Source organism: Augochlora pura, chromosome 4, assembly GCF_028453695.1.
Source record: "Augochlora pura isolate Apur16 chromosome 4, APUR_v2.2.1, whole genome shotgun sequence".
In the NCBI taxonomy this organism is placed as follows: domain Eukaryota; kingdom Metazoa; phylum Arthropoda; class Insecta; order Hymenoptera; family Halictidae; genus Augochlora; species Augochlora pura.
The window spans coordinates 4,486,913-4,510,895 of record NC_135775.1 but is presented as its reverse complement, the minus strand read 5'-3'; the positions used below and the strand labels follow the sequence as shown (position 1 = coordinate 4,510,895).

General features: G+C 42.9%; 2 protein-coding genes across 2 annotated transcripts in view; one reads left to right on the top strand and one right to left on the bottom strand.

The window, feature by feature from the left end:
- LOC144468959 (autophagy-related protein 16-1-like) overlaps positions 1-23,983 on the bottom strand; it is a 324,973-nt gene that overhangs the window by 291,878 nt on the left and 9,112 nt on the right. The gene's annotated exons all lie outside the window — the stretch shown is intronic.
- Neo (ZP and PAN domain-containing protein neyo) overlaps positions 5,608-23,983 on the top strand; it is a 119,633-nt gene continuing 101,257 nt past the window's right edge. Inside the window, exon 1 of the mRNA XM_078178783.1 lies at positions 5,608-5,983. Within this exon, the coding sequence (XP_078034909.1) occupies positions 5,608-5,983 (376 nt within the window). The remainder of the gene's footprint in view (positions 5,984-23,983) is intronic.

The window sequence follows — 23,983 nt, the reverse complement described above, 5'->3', positions numbered from 1 at the left end:
AAACCCGAAACCGGGGTTGGTCGTGGGTCGTAGGTGATTTCATTGGCGTTCGCGCGTATTATTCGCGACGACAGGTAACGCAGGTAAAATCGGTATCGGTTCTGGACTCGTTCGCCGGCTCCCGTGTCCGCGACGACGGCGGCGGTGACGTCGACGTCAGCGGGGCCGGTGTCCCGGTGGCTGAATAAATTTCGTGGGTGTAGCGTGGCAAGGTTACATCAGTGGTGGGTTTCGGTGGGGGGGGGGGCCCGAAACACCGTTGCTTCTGGCTAAGAATAGCATTCCAGCCAATCGTCTGGAAGTACGTGAACGAAATTCAGGTCTATCGGTAACGTCGACCTGCCGGAGAGCGCCTCGGCACCGGTAGTGGGAGGCCAGGGAGGAAAGGAGTAGAAGAAGCTAGCGAGGAGGCATGGGAACAGGAGGGGGGAGAGTGTGCCGGTGGCTCTCGGAGGGGCGGGGGAGGGGGAGGGGGAGGGAGGGAGGGAGAAGCGGAGGGAATACTCATGATTTCGATAGGTACGGTTGCGAGTGCGAGGACGCGAAATGCGGTGGGGTAGGGGTGTAGGGGGGAGGGGGGAGGGGGGCAAGAATTCGGATAGAGACAGTGGGCAAGGGTTAGCGAGGCCGGTCGAAAGAGGTTGGCTTGTTTTCAATGGTGTCGTACCTGCGATCGAATTATGCGTACCGTTCTGTCCTCCTTAGTCGGCAGCGGTCCCACTGCCCCCTCCCCCTTCTACCGATCGGTCGAGGAAGAAACGTGCGCCGCGACTCAGCCAGGTGTATCCAGTGCCTAAGAGCCAGCCGGTCGACGTCGTTATACCCTGCAGCGCGGTGCCTCGCGAGGTGCGTATTATCATTGCAAATCGGTCGCCGATTTCCGTGCTGGATATTACCGTACCCCCGCGTGTTGTGACGATCGAATAAAAGTCAATATTTTTGGGTATATCCGGCGCGCTCTGTGCTTCGTTGGTGCCCGCCCCCGGTTCTTTTTTTTTCTGCGCACGCCTTTTGGGCAGATTTTCAATTTTTGTGCGGTGATCGACGTTTGAAGCCGGCCAACGGGGCCCTTATCCGAGCCGATTCGGTTTTGTGAGAAGCCGTCTCCTCGACAGGATACCAGCGACCAGGAAACCTTGGAGGAACACCGTTCGACCTCGTTCGACGCGAACCCGAATTTTTAAAGGTACGCAACGACGAGTTTTTGGGACCGATACCCGGCAGTGTTTCATCGAGGCTCTGCTGGGCCCAAACACGTCGCTTTGGTATACAGATATTTCTTTCCTGTATTTTACTCGCGAATGCAACTTTGCGGACTTCGCGTTTCGGTGGACGCGTTCGGGGACTTAGTTTTTGGGACTGATGGCGAGTTTGTCGGAAGGTATAGGTGGTATTGTTGTCTTCTTGCAATTATTTGTGCGATTATTTTAGTGTGGACTGGAGATTTTGATAATTTGAAATTTTGAATTTTGGGCCTTATGTGCGAGTGGTGGAATCGATTTCGTTTTCTCAAGGGCTCTTGGATTATGACTTTGAATAGTAAATTCAAGGGCACTGAAAGCAGTAGTTTTATATTTGTTTGGAATAGCAACGATAGGACTTTTATTCTGATTTTTAACCAGTGTTATTTATTAAGTGTTTTTTTGATAAATGTGTCTTTAGAATCTGAATAATCGTAAAGGAAAAAATTAGTGATCGTCGTTTTGACGAGTTTCGAAAACTGGCGTTAATTTCTCTGTTTTTGAGAAATTTTAGTTTTTGTCAGTTTATCAGTTCCGTTTTGGGACCGATTCTGATCTTCTATTCGTAACAGTGATGTAATTTTCTGGTGATTAGGCAAACAGGTCCTGGATTTTCGATAATTTCATTTGGCTATGGACTTCAGTTTGCAAAAATTTTATTTTCGAAAATTGTGGTAAGAGACTAAGTTTTCGGGAGTGATGTGGGCCCACTGTGCAAATAACTGAATCATCGATATCGCCTTCTAAAGGTTTCAAAGTTTTTATTCTTTTTTTCAATTTTCCTCTGTTTTCCATTTCGATAAATTTTGACAGTTCATAAGATCAACTTTGGGACTCACACGACTCTCTCTCTCCTACACAAGTTAAAAAATTTGTGATTATTTTCTTTAGTGAGACTTTGAAAATCCATTTTTGACAAGTCGCAAATTTTCTGGGACTGACAGTAGTCTCAGCATCAACACTAAGTCTTAGCTTCGACACTAAATCTCAGCATCGAGAGTATTTCCTACAGTCTCTTATTTCATGTTACCACAGTCATTTCTTCATGATCTAATTTTTTGGGCCTGATCAGAAATCCTTGTGAAAATTATGAAATTGATTATAATATTTTCTGGTGATCCCAAGTTCTCGATTATCTCGATTTATCATACACTTTCGCTTTCAACCAGTTCCATGTTCGACAGTTCATAGACTAATTTTTTGGGCCTTATACGGATCCATCGTCCAAGTGACAGCTTCGACAGAACTATTTTCTCTTTACCAGTTGGTTGTTGTATCTTCTGCCATAGAAAAATAAATTTTCATCGGAAATTCGATTTTTCTTTAAAAATTGGGACTTATCTCAAAAATTCAATTCGTTATTTTAAAATTGGGATTTATCTCAAAAATCCAATTCCCTTTTTTCAAAATTGAGCTTTATCTCGAAAATTTGATTCTCTCTTTCAAAATTGGGACTTATCTCGAAAAGTTGATTCTCTCTTTCAAAATTGGGACTTATTTCGAAAATTCAATTCTTTCTTTTAAAATTAGGACTTATCTTGAAAATTCGATTCTCTGTTCCAAAATTGGGACTTATCCCGAAAAAGTTCCATTTCTGACATTTCACCTATTCGACTCCTCAGTCATTCGTTCCCAAACCAAAGCCGTCGTCGACGCACCAATTTTCCCCAAGCCATCGCTCCACGATACTCGAACGCGAGCAAATCGTCCCAACGAGATCAACGCTCGAACAATCGAACCGCGGGCAACCGGCGTTGCACACCGTCGTCTTTGCGAAGTCCGTTTTTCGACGCCTCGCCCGGTCACGTCCACCCGCGAACGTCACGGACTTATCCGCGTAAATGGCAGGGTCGATATTATATTCCGGTGCGGACAAGGGAAACCGATGATGCGCCGCGGCGTCTCGGTCGTTTTATTTCGCCGCGGCGTCTCGGTCGTTTTATTTCGCCGCGGACACGCAGGAATTCGTGGAACTTTGCTACTTGAGCTTTTGTTCGTTCCATCGAACCGTGAATATACAGCGGCTCGCGGAGCGGCGTGTCGGAGGGGCAACGGGCCCGTTGCGCCGGTTGTTATTTAGTTTCGCGCGTTAGAAAACAACGTGACGGGAATAAAGGCCGGGACGGCGGTGGACGAGGGGGCGGCGGCGTAGCTCGTATTTTCGCGCTGGCATTTTTTTGCCGGACCGTTTTCGAACTGGAAAGCGCGAAACGGGTTCAAGTTCCTATTCACCACGGGCGAAAAATTTGTACATACGTTCTCCCCGCCTCCGTATTGGGACGTCCGTAAAGCCCAGCCGCGACGCCGCGCTAAGAGAATTGTTCAGCCGGTCGTGGCCAGTTGTCAGCGGACGGTTCGGTATGTAGACCGTAGCCCCTTTTTGGTATTCAGGCGGCGCTCACCTGGCGGCACGTTCTTCTACCAGTGACAGATTTCAGACAATGTTCTCATTTTATTATTATTACACGTAGCAGACCGCGAAACTGGGTTATTTACGTCCGAACTCGGGATATACTGGTTCCGTAGCCGGAATGTTGAATTCGGTGGCCGTTCGTGTTCGGGCCGACGGAGCCGATTCCGTGCGTCAGAAATAATGGTTTTGTTTGACCAGAAACTCGTCTCTCGGCCTCGACCGTTCGCCTCGACCTTTTTCGGATACAGAACTTGGTCTCGAGGAAGTCGGTAACTTCCGAGTCGATATCGTTCCTCCGACATATTCTTCTTCCGATGCGCTATACCACAATACATCGCGTTCCTCGCGAGTTAATCATTTTTAGGTACGTCGTTACGCTGATTTCGCAAATAAATGTCCGCGCGTTACGGGATTCCGATTTTATCCGTTACATCTGTAAACAATCCGCAATAAAACAGGATTGGCTGAAATTGTTATTGTAATTCGATCTGCTCTGCGCGCTCCGATACGGTGTCGCTTGGAAATCAAAATTTTAAGATAATTGCAATCGCACGGTTAATACGTGCGTGGAAATTGTCGGCGCTGATGAATTCGAGCCAGTATAAAGTGTTGAATATGATCTGTATTTCGTTGTATAAAGTTTTGTGAATGCGATCGTAAACAGTGTTCGTGAAATAGTTTGAATTAATCGACGATACAGCTGTCAAACTGGTCAAAAAAATGAAATGTTTTTAAAATATGTAAATTTGTCATTTTTACGAGAAATGGAGAATTGTTTCATTTGACAGCTTGGTACTTTTATGGTTCACGATAAAGGTAGCAAATAAAAGTGAAATTTTTTACAGTTTTTTAGGAGAATGATAAAAGTGCGATACGTTTTTTGATTTAATTTAGCGTAAATTTATTAATACGATTTCTTATGGTGTTTGATTGAGGTGCATTTACGTCAGAGTTTCGGTAGAAGATGCATTTACAGTGTTTTGATGCATTCGATGCATTTATAGTGATTTATATGCATTTACAGTTATAATAGTGACATTTTTTCGACTTAAAAATAAGTAACTGAAATTTGTATTTTTTGCAAAGAAATCTCCAGATCAAACACAGGAAGTACAAAAACTCCAAAAACTGTAAAAATTTTGATAATTCTGCTGGGATGTACAATTTTAACATATTTTTCGAACAGTCTAATTTGCTATTTTTGGACTGCGATCATGATCCAATACAGAACACATTCCTTTTCAATAATAAGTAGACTGTTTATTTCATGCATTTATAACAAAAATGTGTAATATCAATTTAAAACAGTATTAAAATTAAAATAATTGAAGAACTAACGTTAGGACAAAAACTTAATAAATGAGGTCTCTGAGTAATTTCTGCTTTTCACATCGAATCCAAAACATTTTTACCATGCGGTTTAATAATTAAATCCGCAGTTTGATTGATAGATCCTCAATATAATAATTAAATTTGCAGTTTAATAATTCAATCCGCAGTCTAATAATTAAATCAGCAGTCTAATAACTAAATTGGCAGTCTAATAACTAAATCAACAGTCTAATAAATAACTCAGCAGTTTAATAATTAAATCCGAAATCTAATAACTAAATTCGCAGTCTAAAACCAAAATCTGCAATTTAGTATTTAAATCAGCAGTCTAATAATTAAATCCGCAGTCTAACAATTAAATCAACAATCTGACAACTAAACCGCCATTCTAACAATTAAATCCGCAGTCTAGTAACTACGACATATATCAATTGTCACAACATTGCAGTAACACAATAAAACCGTGTTACAGAAACAATCGATCCTCGATAGATGACCGGGATATTAACAATTCGTCTATGATCCGTAAAACTGTTGATCGCGAACGAGACCGCGAATTGACCCGGATAACGTTCTTGTTTGCAGATAAGGTTGCTGCCGAGACAGGTGGATATAGCCGGGATGATGACAAGAGAGTTGCTCGCGACGTTGCTGGTGGTGCAGGCGATCGCGAGGCTGGGTCGCGTGGCGGCCGCAGCGGAGTCGACGCACGCCGCTGACCAGCAGTCGGCCTCATCTGCGGTCCCGTCGGGGCTTTCCGGGCCGGATTACACGGGGCCATCCGCCGGCTCCGACGAGTGCGACCCAGAAATGGTGGGCTTCGAGCTAGTGACCGGTTACGTGTACACCGCGCCAACGAACATGCTCGAGTCCATACCAGGAACGCTGATGCTCACCGACTGCCTCGAGATCTGTCAGGCGAACGACTCCTGCCAGGCGGTCAACTACGAGACGGGACTGTGCGTGCTGTTCAGCTCGAACGCGGACAGCAACCCAGGTAAGATTGAATCGTTATCGTATTTGCGCGTGAACGTTGGGCGGCGAGCCGATCGATCCGCGATATTCCGGGGCTGAAACGTCGACGGACGTCGACCGGGTTCGCTGTGGCGAGCCACGCAGAGACTTGGCTCTCGGTTGGCTGGCCGGCTACCGGGCTAGCTGGTTACCTGGCTAAGCTACCTACCTACCTACCTACCTACCTACCTAGCCGACCAGCCGCCGATCAGTCTTTTCCTCCCCGTGGTACGTGGACACTGAACGGTGCCACGCATCCGGGGAATCGTACATATATGTATGTCCCATCGGCCGAATAAGGGAATTCCATGAAGCGTGTAAGCGTTCCGCGGAATGATTAAATGGCCGGGGGACGATGGGTAAAATAGACGTGTGTCGTCGCTCGATCGGGCCCGCGCGTAGCACCCGCGGACTTTATACAGCACGTGAGTCGCCTGGCTGAAAGCGTAACGGGTTCCCCGTGCCGAGAGATTCGGTCGGTCTTATAATCTTCGTTCGATTGGGTGGGAAGCATTCGACGAAGAATTTCGAGAATCTGGAACGCAACGAGCCACTGTTGTACCGTACAGTTGCGTACTATCGAGATGCTCCCGCATTCTTCCAGCCTGTGTGTGTGTACCCCCCTCCCCCCCCCTCCCTCCTCCTCGGTCATTTGCGGTGCCTGCCGCTTCCTGTTGCTCGCCACGCCGAGATCCTTCGCGTATACAACCCGGTTGTGTCACTCCAAGCGAGATCGGCGATCGAGCTCGTGGACGTCGATTTTCTGGCGCGTTACGCGACCGCGAATCGGTCGAACAGCCGTCGACAGTCGTTTTTCAGATTTTTCAGATGATTTGTTTTTTTAGCATGCAGTTCAGGGTTCGGTCTGTTGTTCGCTGTGGCGAAAGATTTATTTATATCGGGGAGATGGTTTTGCAATGAAATTTTTCGAATATGTGCACGTTGTTCTTATAGAATTAAAAATTAGAGTGATGAATTTTACATTGTTAAAAGTGAGTGACTTATTTAATTCAGAGTAAAAACGACTGAATTTCTCAAGCATTTGTTTAACAATTTTTGAAACCTATTTTCCAAACTTCAAACTTTATATTAAAGCTTGAATGAATTACTTAAAATCTCGACAAAATCCTTCATCGAATATTTAACCAGCTAGCTGTTGTGATATTTTAAAAATTGCATTACTATAAATATTTAATATTTTCTATTTTAATTAAACACGTCAGATTTATAAAACAAGATATAATACAGTTACAATACTGAATAAGATATAATACAGTGACAGTTACCTAGTCAACAGAACGAGCGAATGAATTTAGTTATTGTAAAATTACAACGTCCAAACACCGTGCAAAGAACACGGCGATCGCGGAGGTGTAACGTCCGAAGACAATGGGTTACATCGTCGATAGTATCGGTCTCCAATAAATCGTCCGAACGAGTGCCAAGTGCTTTAAACTTCGCAAACATCTTTCTTTCACAAACATCCCAAACCATCGATTATCTTAAAAACCATAAAGTTATATGACATAATAAAATTCAAATCACATCTATCAATTTTCCAAAAAATATTTAAACTAAGCACAATTTTCAAAAAATTTCCAATTATAATTGTTCCGAAAAAAGAACTCGTTTCAGCTAGCCAGCAGAATTTCTGTCCGCTCTCCGCTCGTCGAAGCTCGTGCTGCGCGTTTGATAAAATTCACTAGTTTGTACGGTGCCTGTCGCTCGGTCTCTCTATGTATACGAGCGTTATTAATCGTCCATTTCACGGATTATACAGCGAAGCGTAGCGTAATCCGTGTTTGTCGATTGTATCGCAATATAGCGTGTATCGATTGCGCGCGAGAAACGCGGGCGCGCGCGCGCGCCACTTGCCGAGCATCGAAAAGCTGGTCTCTTCTTGAAACGTTCTATGCGCGCGAGTTCCAAAATTGTTCACTCACCCACCCCATCCCCCCCTCCCTTATCTCTCAGTATTATCGCGAATATCGCAGCTGGATTCGACACTAGATCAACGTTTATTGCCACCCCACTCGCGACAAGTAGTCGCTGCATTTTACAAACTGTACGCACTTTAAAAGCGCGGTAACAGAATTTAACGAAAGCAACTTCTCGCGTTCGATCGCGATGAAAAACAGTCTCTCGAAATTTGAAAATCGACGATTCGAATTTTCCGCTGTTTTTCCATTTGTGACACAATTTTAAAGCTGAGGATTATAGCAATTTTTTGTTTAAATATAGTAGTGTTGTGTCAAGGTATTTTAACCTTTTGCGGACGAGAGAAGACTCTCGGCGTTTCGTTTGAGGCGACAGTCGGTGTTCATGTTAAAAGATAATTTTTATATAAATTATATAGTTCTATATAATTAAGTATAATCGTATATAAATTATATTTATATTATATACGAATTAAAATAATTTGTGTGCTAGACTCGACACTCATTCAACACTCTACTTTATTTGGTTGAAAAAGTCGTCGTCTGATAAGGGTTAAAATACCTGTCGATTCTAAACGTGTCATTGTTAAATAATTAATTTAAATCTCCGCGATTATGAGACGATGAAATAAATTTCTTTATTCGAAACGCTATTTTAATAGTAATCGCACGAAATAAAAATAAATAAATATAACAAATATAACCTAAATAAATATAACAAATATAACCTAAATAAATAAAACAAATATAAACGTAAATAAATATAACGAATATAAATATAAATTCAGTGTTACCATTTTATGGAGCACCGTGTAGCAGTCACTTTAACGGCATTCGTTTCGCCGCCAGTCTTCGGACAAAGAAATTCCAGGGCGACGACGCTCCAAGCGGATAAACGGTTCTCGAATTTAGCCCCCGCCGATAAGTTCGCCGCGAAGCATTTAAAGCGGCCGTGCCGTTTCGCGATCGGTTCGCGATCCGCTGTCTTCGATCCGAGCGGGTCTTATTTAAATTTTTCGCGAGAGGCCGGGCGCGCCGCCGTTTCGCCGGTTGATTTTTCCGTTGCGGTGCGCGCCGCGCGGAAAAATATCGAGAGGCGAGCCGAAGGATTTGTCGAGCGGTCCTCGACCTACTCTTTCGTCGCGTTTCGAGGCGTTCGTCGGATTCAAGACGATTTTAAGCTATTTCGGCCGCGAGCGTCGCCTCGTCGCCCGGATTACACCGCCTGAAGTTTCAACCTCGCGCGGCAGTCAACCCATTTTCCCGTTCCGTTTGCCAGCAACTTTTCAAAACCTGTGGCAAAAATCCGCGTCTCGTGTTCGCCGTTCGCGGATTCGAAAGACGCGAAAATGACCGCCACGGTTTCGTTAATTCCGTGAAAAGAAGTCTTCGCGACTTCGCAGAAAGCAATTTTCGCGACCGCGAAGCGAAGCTCGGAGTATGTATTCCGATTTTTAAAGAGCGGACGCGTTTTCATTTGCAGGTGTCTAGGGCAGCGACACGACTTTTCCCGCGATTTTGTATAACGCTTTTCTAGCGGAATCGATTTTTTAAATTCGTTACCTTTTTAATAAATTGGAGCTTGAATTGCTTTTTAAGGGACTTTCACTTTCTAGTCACTCGAATAGGGATTTCTTGTGTTGCTGGCTAAAAGGGGTAAAATTATGAAAAAATTTAAAGTCATTTAGAACTGTAGCATAGTGTAAATATATTTTATATTTATTAAAAAATTATTTAAGAAGTCGAGAAAATTCTATTTGGCTCATTTCTTTTGTCATCGATGCAGAGAATTTTTATTTTATGGGTTAGGGATGTAAAATTGAGAATAGTAAAAAGAATTAGAGGAATTAAGAACGGTGTAGTAATTTAAAGTGTGCAAACAATTTTTATTTTAAGGGGGTGTGTAAAATTGAAAATGGTGAAAAGAATTTGAGGAATTAAGAGCGTCGGTGCAGTGATTTTAATTTCTAAAAATTATTTGAAAACTTAAAAAAATTATACTTGGCTTGAACTTCTCCATTTTTATAAAATATAAACAAATATCCTAGAATTTCATACTCTTTAACACTAGACCCACCAAAATTCCTAATTTTCCCTTTACAATTCCTAATACTATAAAAATTCATAATAAATTTTTGTATGACATTAATATATTTTTCTATCAATATACCTTATACACCATACATTCTAATAAAAATCACAGAAAATTTAAACAAACCCAATCCCATCCCAGTTACAAAATAAAATGCATTCCATGCACTCAGGTCTCTTTAATACGGTCTTCCAACACGCGATTACTGACTTATACACAAATCCGCTTCCCCATAAACCGACTCATAAATTAATATATCCCACAAGTTGCAACAAAGATTTCGGGACCCGATCGAATCCGCCTCGGAGCCCTGAAACAGCCGCGTAACAATCCTCCGACGCCGTTACGGCAACGGCGGTTTTATCTGATTCGGTCGCCGCGGCGGTTGAATTAAAAATGCTATTTGCTGCTGCCGCAAAAAAGAAAAAAGATTGCAACGGTGTCCCGTTACGGGGAAGGTTCATTCGCCCACAATGTGGCAGGAACGTCGAAATTCCGATCCCGAACAATTAACCGCGGCCAGAGAGAGGCGGAGAGGCGGAGAGGCAGGGAAACAACGGCGGCGCAAGAACGACGGGTTCACACGCAACGCGTACAGCAACAGTTAAGATACAAGATAATTACTGTAGAACAAGGATGCGTCGTAATAATCTTATATTCTCGCGGCGGGCGCTCGCATGAACTTTAATGTTCCGGTCGCGAGCGCGGGGGGATGGTTAATTGCAAAAAAATAAATGTCCTCCAAATTACGAGGAAGCGTTAAATCATAGAGATTCCTATCCCGAAACAGGAAGTTTCTCAGCCAGCTCTCTCGCCGTTGCCATTTAAATATTTAAGTGGCTTACGATACTTGTACGCGCTATGTTTTTAACTAGGGTGATCGTTAGCGCCGCGATTGTTGCCCGTTAATTTAATTAGGAGATGGTACGCGTAATGCCGCCCCCCATCAATTTTAATGCGACGATTTTCGAGGAACGATCCCGCGTGAAAATTCTTTCCTGAGAAAATATCGAGTTCGCCGAGATCGAAAGTTTCACGATCTGCTTCTTCGTCGCGGATGTTAATAAATATTATATTATTTATCTAGATTCGCAAAATGATGGATAAAAAAAAGGTTTGTTGCTTCTGAGCTAGTATTTTCGTTTTGTTATAGTTTTCAACCCTTAGAGGGTTAATTTTAAGTGGAGGACCTTAGGTCCCCCAAGATTAGTTTTTCTCTAACAACTTCGTAAATAATTTCGTAAATATTGTTGAAAAATGTAAAATTGAGTTTGACTTAATTTGACTCAGTAAATTAAATAATTGTTTTTTAATTTACTAACCTTCTTTATAATATTAATATGCCAACTTATAAACGAAACGAAACAATTCTTGTGTAGGGGTCTTTACTGACCCCACTCCATCTTTTATTATAAAATAGACTCCGTACTCTTAGGGTTAATCTCTAAAAATAATCCCCAAAAATAGAAGCTGTTCTAAAAGTCAGATGCCTTCGCCCAGCGACGGCGGCCATCTTGGATACCATTTATCCGCAATACGACAGACACTTTGCATGAATATTTTATCGAAGAACGAATATGAGGAATTCGATTAGCGGTTCAATTACGATACGAGCATTATCAGTGTCGATTCTCCATGGCGGTCCGGCAGAGTCCTTCGACAACAGGGGCGATGCTCACTGCGACGCCTGTGAGGTCCGTGCCGCTTAAAGATTTTATTGGATAGAACGGCGCCAAGGATGGGACAAGGGGGATAGGCCGCGCGATCAGCATTCAATGTGTTAATGATTGCCGGGTATAACGAGCGCCGCGAAATTTCCGGCGGCATTAACAACGAAGCCACGCGGAAAGAAAGAGAAAGATAGAAAGAGAGAGAGAGAGAGCAGATTTTCATTAGCGGTGGCAACCTTGCGCCTGTCGCTGCTCCAGATGCATTTTTATCAAATGCCCATGTACGAAAATCTCCGCTTGGAACAATACACTGTAACGATCACGTGCATTGTCAGGGCAACTCGACCGCCGCGCCGCGGTTCCTCATGAATAATGGATACCCGGTATAAGTAAGTGTAATGAGAAATGCACTAATTGAATCTTCCGGGGTGTAATTAATATAAACTATGCGTTCGTGGCCGGCCGACTCGTGAGCATTAATTACATGGTAAATAAGTTGGAACATCTATAGAAAAACGGTGCTACTCCACCGGCAGAGAACCGGCGAAGATTACCATCCGTTATTGTTCGAGGTTATGTTCGTCTGTCGAACGGGGAACTTGCCTTTTGTTTAACAGAGCATCGGGGAGTGTTTCTATCAAGCGCCGCGAGTCTGTCGATCGAATCAGCCGGCACGTCGATCGCCGACTTTCTGTTTTAAAGGCAATTTTATTTTCAACGAAAATTAAGCTGCGAGATCAAATTATCCGCTCTCGATATTTGTTGAGAAGAACAACTTTACTGTGTCGAATGGCGCGGAGATTTGTTTGAGAAAATTGTGTTGGCGTTTTTAAACGCGTTTGTAATGTTGTCTAGTCGTTTTTAAATATATGTTTAATATTGTTTTCATTCGTAATTAAGTGTAGAATGAATAACTTGCCATTGACGAAGTGACAGGAAATTGTGATTTTATATATAAATGAATATAATTATAAATATATATAAATAATAATTTTAATAGTAAAGTGGATTATAATATAAAGTAGTGTAAATAGAATGTTTTAAAATCATCGAAACTTTAACAAAAATTGAACCATTTTCTTTCAATTTATTTTTTCTTTGAGATCTGTTATTTTCAAAGTGAGTATAGTTCAAAGCAAAAAATTTAAATATCACGGTCAAAGGGAATTTTGCGAGAACTTTAACAAATCTCCCCTGATTCGAAGGTGTTACATTATCACTATAGATATTATAATTATATTCCGACAAACGTGACACGTAGCTCTTTACCATCAACAACCTACAACGAAACATAAAACGACCGTATAAAAGCCGCGAAGCTGTAAACGCACACGTACAATTTATCTCATCGACAATAATCTTCGCGTAATTACGTTGCTTAGATCGCAACGCAGAGAGAACGGTCACGTCGCGTGTCGTCATTCAGCCACGAGGTGAAAAAGAAATTAACATATCATCCAACAATTTGTCTTTAATTAAATCTCATTACCGGGTGTGATTTGCAGCCGTGGATGCGAACAGCTCTCTCCTCGTTGTTTTATTTTCGAAACGCTTGGCGTCGTTTCCGCTGGTTCAGAAACTTATAATGACTATTATAAGAGGCTTCGCGGCCGTTGTCATAAATACTTCCGTTGTTCGCGAGCGGCAGAAGCGTTGCCAGGTTGGCCGAGTTTATCGGGGACTTGGACGCGCACGAGAAAAACTCGGACGGCCTCTCTCTCTCTCTCTCTCTCTCTCTCTCTCTCTCTCTCTCTCTCTCTCCGGTGGTCTCCGGCGGTGTACGTAACATATAGGAACCGTTCCGGTCCGAAATTTGTCGGATGCCCTCGGGCGGCCTCAACACGCGAATGTTCGGATGGTCCGAAATTGTCAGACGGTACGAAGTAGTCAGGGGTCGGATGAAGTCGGCCGGTCTCGGTCGAGCGTCCGTAATACGCAATGGAGGAAATTGTCGAGTGGTCTGATACAATTGCGGTTTTGAGCGCGGAAGAGCAATATATTATTGTTAATAAAAATCATATAAAAATGTCTAACCATAAAGACAAGAATATACAAAATTTTAGATATAGTTAAAAATTTTTATTTCAAATTGGCATGTCAAATAAAAATATATTAATAATTATTGGACGGTCTGATATAATTGGGATTTTTAGCACAGAAGAGCGATATATAAATGTTAATAAAAATCATATATAAATATCTAACTATAAACACAAGAACATAGAAAATTTTAGACATACTTAGAAATTTTTATTTCAAATTTTTACGTGAAATAAAAATATATAACTACACGTTAATTACACTTTCCAACGCGAATGTAGAATTACTCAGAAATATTACGAACTTAAACGTCTCCAGAATCGTTAAAAAATCCGTTTCACGAATAAATCGACCACGGATCTAAAGATCGAAGCTTCCTCTTTACAATAACCTCTCAAAACTTGGCGTGCGACTGTTTTTAGTCGTTTTATGAAACAGAATCGGGGGCCAAGTTCGGTCGTGTAGAGCCCTCGCGCGCAGCTTGTGTTACCGTAAAGTACACCTTCCATTCGAAGCTCGGTAAAGTGACTGAAAAAAATCCTGCATCAAAGTTTGAGTTACCGTTGTAAAGGGGAGACTTTGATCTTGAAATCTGCGTTAGAATCAGTCGTGAACAAAAATTTTCAAGCGTATTCCTGACAAGTTTAATTCGCGACATTTTCTAGTAAGAGAATGTCTTTGGTTTCCCACCTGTTACATTATGCGAAACCATGTTACAGGTAAAATGAACTATGTATAGCATGAGTAGAAGCTTCGAGCTTTAAAATGAGTCCTGGTACGTTGTCATGTGACGTGTGGTTACGAAATTACAATTATATTACGGATTTTCTGTATTTATAGCAGAAATGGGTAAAAGAAAAAGGGGGCATCGAAGGCACGAGAATAATTTTAAAATATTTAAGAATATTGCAAAATCACTGTAAAAAGATTAAATACATTCTTTATGTAATTGGTGTTTTATATAATGACTAGATTTTTATTTTGCATATCGACAATCTGTCAAAAATCGAAAATACAGTGCACGAAATCAAATCAAATATTAAAAAATGCGCGTCGAGAAATTATTTATTTATAAAAATCATTACGACGAATTTTCAAACCTTGAACGACGTATAACCACGGTCTCCCGTATTCTATCAAACAATTAAAACGCCGCGACACAGTAGAACCGACAAGGGTATCAGCAAACTCGTGCAGAAATTCACGGCCCTTTTATCTAATTCGCGATACGATCGATTAGTCGTTAAGACCGTAAGCTGCTCGCAATGCCTGCTTACGATTGTTGTTTCTGCTTCGGAAGTGCTTCGGGAGGATCCCGAAGACGCGGCGTCGTTCTCGTTACGATTCCGCTATTTTCGCACACGGTTTCGGTCTGGTTTCCGCCCGCAGCACTCCGGGGGTCCGCCGCATTGTTCCGGAGAGCCACTCGATCCCGGCACTTATTACGCCGCTACATTATTCGTCCGCGGCGAGTCAAGAAAATTTCACCGCGCCCTCGAAATACGTAATATCGCTGTCTGCAGCAAGTTTCCGTCGACGTCGACACGACCGAGTTCGGAATTGAATTTAAACAATCGGCGAAAAAGGGGCGGGGGCGCGCACTTTTGCAACCATGGAACCCAATTTCCGCTGCTCCTGCCCCATGAGTTCTATCGTCATCTCCTCTCTCTCTCTCTCTTTCTCTTTTTACCTCTGTCTCTGTCTTTTTCTATCTCTATTTCTCTCTCCATCTCTTTCTTTCACCGTTTGTAAGGCGCTCTAAGACGCAGCGCGTCCCGCAAGGAACGGAATTATTCAAAAAGTTGCGTTCACTTTCCCGAGCGACAGAAATTCGCGAAGTTTTCGGGCGCGCGGAACGACCGCGCCGGGTCACGGTTACGAAAACACAAGCGGAATCGGATCAACAAACGATCAACTCGCTCGCTTTATTCATACCCGTTCGTTTCGCGCGTGTTTTGGAAAATATCGCGGCCGAACCGGAACTAGTTCGTGCCCGCCGGCATTGTTTGATGTCAATTCGCCTCTGCCGGGCGCAGTCGCCTCACTCTCGAATAATATTTCCGTACGCGTTAATGCCGTTTAATTAAAACCCGCTCTGTTCTTTCACGTTTTTTTGTCTGAGAGATTTGCAACGCCGACGGCTCGAAATTTTCGGAAAATAGTGCGAGTGATTTTTAAGGTGTTGACTACTTCGATAACTTTTACAACGTTGGAAAGATTGTTATAAGCCTTTAGATTTTATGTACAGCGTTTTTTAATTTTGCGATGATAGACATGAATAAAATTGAAATAAAATCAAAGCAAAATCGAAATAAAATCAAAATAAAATCGAGATAAAATCAGAATAAAATCAAAATAAAATCAAAATAAAATCGAAACAAAATCGAGATAAAATCGAAATAAAATCAAAATAAAATCGAAATAAATTCAAAATAAAAAACAAAATAACACTATCTTCCAACCTTCTCATCTTCGCATATGAAAAACATTTTCAAATACAATTTCTCTATATCACAATCTAATAAAGTCTTCTCCCATCTTCGAGAAATGCTGTGATCGGTATAGAATAGCATGGTTCGATAATCGTTGGAACTTGGACACTGGATCCGGATACGCGATGCACTCTCCGACGCCGTAGCCGCGTCACCGCAATGGCGGTAGCCGGGCGTAGACGACGCGACGGCGACGATCCGTCGAGAGAGAAGATGTCAGAAAAATTGATTCTCGAAGCACGTGCAGCGGCGATGATCGCCGAGATTGAAGGAAAAAACGAAAAGAAAGAAGGAGGTGAAGAAAGCCCGTAGCGGTCAGGTTGAAGTATAGTGGGGAAATAGGTGAGGCAGCGAACATGCAAAATATTCGAGGCACCTTGGCCGATCATTTACCGCAAACTTCTCGAGTTATCGAGTTGACGTGCAGGTATACCTGCTCCTGACAGCTTGACGTCTGCAAAGTACTCTTTGCTTCTTTTAACAACACCTCTGCCTGGGTCCCCACTCTTTACACCTTCTCTCTCTTTCCACTCCCCCCTCCCTCTCTCTCTCTCTCTCTCTACACTTCTACTTTGGTCTGTCTCTCTTCTTCCCTCGCTGTTCTGCTTTCGCTCTTCTTCTTTCGCTCTTCTCTGGCTGTTCTTCTCTCGCTTTTCTTTTCTCTCTCTTCCTTCTTTTTTTGCTCTCCTTCTCTCGTTCTTCTTCTCTGGCTCTTCTTTTCTCTCGTTCTTCTACTCTCGCTGTTCTTTACTCTCGTTCTTCTTCTCTCCCTCTTCTTTTTCCTCACTCTTCTTCCCTTGCTCTTCTTCTCTCTCATTCTTCTTCCCTTGCTCTTCTTCTCTCCCATTCTTATTCCCTTGCTCTTCTTTTCTATCATCATTTTTCTCTCGCTCTTCTCTTATCTCGCTCTACTTTTCTTTCGCTCTTCTCTCTCTTCTCTTTTCTCTCTTCTCTTTTCGCTCTCCCCTACTCTCCTCTATCTGTCTCTTTCTCCGATAATTACGTCAAATTGGGCGTGCACTGTAAAATCGATCGTGTCAAGCTTACTTGGCTACGCGGTATCCCCGTGTACAAGATAAAAGAGGTTGGCGGCAAGAAAAGTGGCAAGAAACAGTGGAAGGAAAACCGAGCTAAGAGAAACAAAAAGAGAAGCAGAGAAAAACAGAGAGAGAGAGAGAGAGAAGATATCGGAGATCGTGAATCGTAGTCCTGTTCTCCAACGAGACGGACAACGTTACGGTTTGATAATTTCATGACAGGAGCTTCCTGTATCAATGCGCCGCGAGAATAGCGTCGCCTTTTCACCGTTGTCGCTTCCCATACTATCAGCGTAAAATGAATTATAGTACGATAGTATAGTTACTTTCTTTTTGTTTTTTTTTACACGAATAATCTTGGACTTATAGATCGACTTATCTTCTGAATATATCGACTCAGCTAAGTGGTTAAATATCTATCTATTAACGCTGCTATTACTCGTCATCAATGTTATCATTAGTTCTCTCCACCTTCTATAATCAAGACGTATACGTCACCTTTAAAAAATCTAAAATCATTTAAAAAACATTACACGAAAGTTACACGGGCCCATAGAGAGGTAATACACGAAAACACGATCGGAAAACCGAACGGTGTCTCGTTACGTTGAAACAAAATTCCGAGCGGTTGTACCGCGGCGCTCCGTGATTGAGTGTTTATTTGCAACGGTAAAAGTAAATGATCGGTAAAATGATCCGACGCGGAGGAAAAAAAACTTTCGTTTCGAATGTTCCGCTAAAGGTACAGCTACCTCGATCAGGAATGCTGTGCGTCGAATATTTGTTTCTCGCAAAGCAGTTGTACGGAGGTTGGTAAGGTTCGCAGGCCCCGCTTGTACCCCGTGGATCATGATCGACGATGGGACAATGACGATATAGCATGAGCGTCACGATCATGGAATTTCTGTACCCCGGGCTCCGTTACTGAATGATAGGATCGTCTTACAGGCGACCCGAGTACACCGTCTATTTACCATTCCTTCCCCCATTCGTCTCCTGGTACCCGTCCTCCACATTCGTTGTTCCCAAAGAACCACTTACAATTAGTGGACGCCGCCGCTATGGGGACAGAGCCGCCGGTAATTAGGCCCCGGTATAATATATTCCCGGTACCACGCGAAGATAAATGATGTTTCCGTCCTTTTCCGCGTTTCTTCGTCGCTCCGGCCGAGACTCTGCCCACCGTTACCCGGAACATTTCTTTCTTTTAACCGGCTTCCGGTCTCCGGTGCGTGCAAATTGTGATCAACTCCTTAAATGGATTATACGGAGCCGCGATGACCGCGCGTGACTTCGAACGAGTCGTCGTTAACCCTTTACCGTATCATTCTCTTTGCAATTGTTATGAGTAGAATTTTTTTCGGTCGCATTCATTTCTTAGAAGAAAAAGGAATTTTATACCTCGTTTACATCCGCTTGAATGTTTAAATATGGGTAACAATAATTATAATACAAATAGGTAAATGATAATTGCTTGTTACTAAAAATCTCCATGGCTGACTCGTTAAAGTATGGCAAAGGGTTAGCGCTACCAAATCGGTCGAAATTACTGGTTTCTGATCTTTGCTTTTTTAATTATTGATATAAAAATATTTCGTGGAGAAATTTTTCGGCTACACTTCTTTTTGTTTAAGTATATACTGCAATATTAATCGTACGAAGTTTAAATCCAGTCTTGCCGTTATCATCGCTTGCTTCACGATAAAAATCGTCGGACACGTCGCGCGAGATCCATTCATCGCAGACAGATCCTCGCCAGTTAAATCGACAGACTTAAATCGAGCGTTCACTGGCGCGATAGGTGCGAAAGAGTTGCCTCGATCGAGCAGAAGTTTTCGAGTCTGGCGTTGCAAGCGGTTCGGCCGAGCACATTCTCTTTCTACGAGAGGCGTCCATGATTCCGCTTTCACCGTGGCGGCGGACGATTCTTTTCAGCGGCGCGGCGCGGCGCGGCGTGTGTACAGGGCACCCCCGACAAAGGAGACAAAGGGAGGCAGCGCGGGCGGAGTTCTTGGTCCGCGGCCTCTCTCGGTTCCCCGGATATGTATATCCACTCGAGGCGTTCGAGCTTGCCAGCGAGTCATTTTTCACTCTTATCGTTTGCCCTTTTATTTAAAACGCGAGCAATCGAGTGGGCTCGCTCCATAAAGGCGGCCACCGCGAGCGAGCGCGCTCCTGGAGAGCCTCGTCTTTCGCCGGCCGGCGCCGATAGAGGAAATCGCGACGGTATCGCGACGAAAGTTTCTAACGATACAGAGGGCTGCGCAGCTTGAAGTGGCCCCGGGTCCGCGAAGTTTCAGCGCGCTCGGACGGAAGCCCGATACCAACTTGCTCGGCCTGTGTCCGAAAGATTTCAAGTTCGCGTATTTTGGGTATTACGGGATTTTGATACGGCGCTAGCTGCGACGAAGGGAAAAACGCGGACTCGCTCGTGGAAAATGGAAAAACGTTGACTCACTCGTGGCAAATTGATTATTAACCCCTTAGCGTACTTTGACGAGTCCAACTCGTCATGGAAATAACTAGTAATAAATTATTGAGCATGGATTATTTTTTTTAAGAAATCAATAGACGATATTTTAACCCTTTGCACTCCAGTGGCGACTCTGAGGCGCCACTAAAAATTGTTATACTATTTCTGAAAATAACTGTAATAGCATCAGACTCGTTTATATTTACAGATTGTTAAAACAACAAGTACTATACTTGCTAATGAGCTCGATTTCAGATGCACAAATCGCAATAAGTTATATCAAATAGAAATAAAGGAGATCAGAATATATTTTTAAAATATAATGAAAATAGTTTCGAGTATAAAGGGATAAAATTGATTTATTGTGTTATATAACAATATATACGCCGCTTAAAGCTTTTCGTTCGCTTCTCGTCGCGCGAGTTCAACCCTGCCAAGGTACAGTGTCCAGTATACAGTCGATAGAAAATTCCCTACGAAGGTGCTCGCCCAGATTCGTCCGAAATCCCGCGAGCCGGTCGCCGAGAACCGAACGGCAATTATGGAGAACGATGCAAATATCGCGGGGGGGAGGCGACCGGCTACACCGCGTAAAATAACAAACGGGGACTGCGAAGAATGAAAGTTTTTTTTTTTTTCCTGTTCGTCCGGGCTTCCATTTTTCGAAGGAAAAACAATATCGAAAGCTCTGCCGAACCATGAAGTGTATTTACCTGAACGCGTTCTCGTTACTTTTTCGATTATTTCCGCACAACCGGGGGAAAAAACGCTGGGCGGCCGCCGCCGCCGCCGCCCTTCCCGCCAAACCGTTTTCACCCAAGTAATTCTTTGGCGTTGCTTTTATTACCCGTTTCGGGATTATTTCGATTCCGGGATTAGTTCGTGCGCGACATATTGAACCGTAAACTGCTGCTCTACCCGGCCTTTTTCTCTGTTTTCCTTTCCTTTTGTTTAACGAAATTTTTACGTAACCTCGCGGATTTTGTTCGGCCGAGCGCAAGCGTGATTTCTTTTAATCTGGGTAGAAAATTGGCATAATTTTGGTAGATGTGGGCGAGGATGTTTTTGGTGTTAGTAGATCGGGGGTTTTGGGAAATTATGGCAGGGATGGGTTAAAGAGGATAGAGTAATCGAGATAGAAGAATTTCTGAATGTTGCTACGTTATTGTCGATTTTTTAGGAAGATTTTCTTATTTATCTTTTCTTTAATTCAATTGAAATTTTTATTTTGTATAAAGATTACGTATTGCTATGTTCGTATATTTTTAAAGAGACACAGTTATAACACGTGTTATAACACAAAGATTTTTATGCTTTTTCAGATTTAATTTCCTTTATGTGAAAACATTTTTACAAGCTTAATTTAAATTAATCTTTCTAATTAATATGAGAGTTTAAGTAATCCTAAATTCTAAATTTTTAAGTAATTCACGGTTAATAGTGAAATTATGATACATTTTTTAATGTTGCAGTTGTGCTACCTTTCATTAAAAATATAAATAGTACGAATTTTGTTATAATTCAAATTGAGAGAACATATTATTCTAAAATCCTTAAAAGTATTATTCTAAAATTATTGAAAGTGTTATTCTAAAATCATTCAACATATTGTTCTATAATTATTAAAAACGTATCTTAAAATCATTCAACATATTGTTCTATAATTATTAAAAACGTATCTTAAAATCATTGAAACCACCATACCAAAATCATAGAAAGTGTTATTCACGAACGATTCAGCGCTCCGCTGCAGGAAAAGCTGCAGCCGCACGTTCGAAGCCACGAATCACGATTAAACCGCAATTAGTCGCACGAGAAGCGTGAAACGAGCGAGCGCCGCGACCGCGTCTTTTTGCAACAGCGATGAGAGGAGAATCCCGGCAATAAACGTGACAAAGAGCGCGGAAGACGCACGCGATCATCTCTCGGTTGAGATCTTACTCGCGCAATTAAACCGTTCCCCGCGGTTGCCGGCGATTTCGAGAGCCTGGCGCAGTACGTTTCGTCTCACGACGACCGGCTTAATTATATAAATCCATGCGGGCGTAACCGGTGAACGGGCCAGGTTGATATGGCCGATGATTGATTCGCAACAACGATCCGCTGGGTGGACGCGTTCCGCGCGGTGCTGCGGTCTGGGTGCTGCCGCCGCCGCAGCCGTCGCCCTCGCCGATCGGCGCTGCTGCTCGTAAAAACGCATTCCGCCGTTGCAATTGTACAGAACGAAAGCTCGGTAAGAATCACAGAAGCGTTAACGAAAGATCGAGGAAATGATTTCACGATCTGATTGTCCGGTTATTTACTGTCACCCCGGCGAAGCTGCGTCGGGTTGTTCACCATCGGAACGGATAACGGGGTCTGGCCGCGCATACCAGGCGGCCTGCATCGCCGGGCAACACCATAATGCTGCACGTGCGGAACACGGCCGGGGCCCCGATGCATAATAACGATTTCCATATAAAACGAAAAGCCGGCTACCGCCGCGGAGGAGGAACGCTTCTCGCGCCCTTAATGAGCGATATTAACATTTTCATGCGGACGCGAGCCAACCGGCAGCTGTACCCTTCCCTTTCCTGTCGTTTGATCGGCGGACTATTTCCGCGGAATCGAATCGCGATTCCTCGGCGAAACTTTCGTTGCGTCCGCGACGATGCTACGCGATGCGAGAATTTTGCGTACACGGTGCAAGAATTTTCCGTGCGCGATGCAATGCTCGTCGTTCGTAATATTTCATTTTTGAGGTTATGGTACTAGTTTGTAGAATAAATGATACAATTATAAGATATGTTACATTGCGGTATATATGTGAGACAAGATGAAAGGAGTCTGCATTAATTATTGCAAGAGATATAATATTATAATACAATATTAAAATATTACATTAATATTGTTTTTCTATTTTGAAAGTAAATTTATTCAAAAAGTATACGTGTCATAACGTCGATGTGTATTTAAAAGACTTAAATTGATTATTGTTATTAAAATAGTAGCAATTATTAAGTGAATAATACACGCGTTACTGTAATCAACGACGAAAAGAGATAAATGGACGTAAGTCACTCAATTCTTGTTGAATCTGTTTAACAAGTTAATCATAGCTTTCATTTAAATCTCTCTTTATTGCTTCACTTTACATTCACTCATTGCTCTTCTAAAATGATTATTATCACTTCTTCTACGCGGATAATAAAACCTCGCTAAAAAGTACAAATCAAGTGCACCAAAAACAATTCTAAAATAAAAAAAAACAAAAGAACACTCCATGAAAAAAGAAAACCGAATAACTCAACAAAGAGAAAAATCTACATAAAATCTGTAGATTTTAATTCAAAAAATTATTTCAAAAAATAACAAAACTTCACCAATTCAAAGTACATCTTTTATCCCCCGAATCGTCGATAACGCGATCGAAATAACTTAATAACGAATTCCAACGGGATCGTTTAAGAAAAAAAAAAAAAATTCACGTATCGAACGACTTTGATTTTTGCCGAGGACAGTTGCTCGGTGTTCCGTGGCCGAATATTCCGCGAACCGCCGTCGGCCGTTTAGGTATGAATATGTAACCGGCTCTCGGGGCAGCAGCGCGCCTTTGACCGACTGACTGTACCGTTAATGTAACAGGCCGAGCGTGGTAACGCAGCCATTCCGCGCCCGATTCCCGACACGAAAAAGCAAGAACTCCGCGAACTCGCATAGGAAATTGATGGATCGGATCGTCGCGTCGTTGCGTGGATCTCTTCACCGTCGGGAGATTGCGCGGGACCCGGGGGTAGTGTCCGCGCTGTTTTATTGGGCTGATGGGAAAATAATGAAGGTAATCGGCGCGGCGCCGCGAGGCGAACCGATTCAATCGGCGGCGGCGGCGGCCTCTTCTTTCCATGAAAACGGCGTTAAGAAGCCGCGCGGCTACGCCGGAACGGAAGCGTCGCGTACGGCCGGGCATTACGCGATTGATGAGACAGAGGGACGAGCATAAATCGCGTCAGACTACAAAAACGACGGCGCGTTTCTGCGAAGCGATTGATACGATTGGAACGAGTTTCGATTCGGTCGCTGGTAAGGGACACCGTGGAATTAGTATTAATTTCATTACGATGATCTTTTAACCCTTTGATGTCGATGTGACACCATTTCCTTCACAGTCACTGCGATTGGAAATTTTTCAATTAGGACAATTGCTTAGAAGGGAGAGTATTCCTGGATTTATTCGGAGGAGACAAGAACTTTTTTTCTTTACTT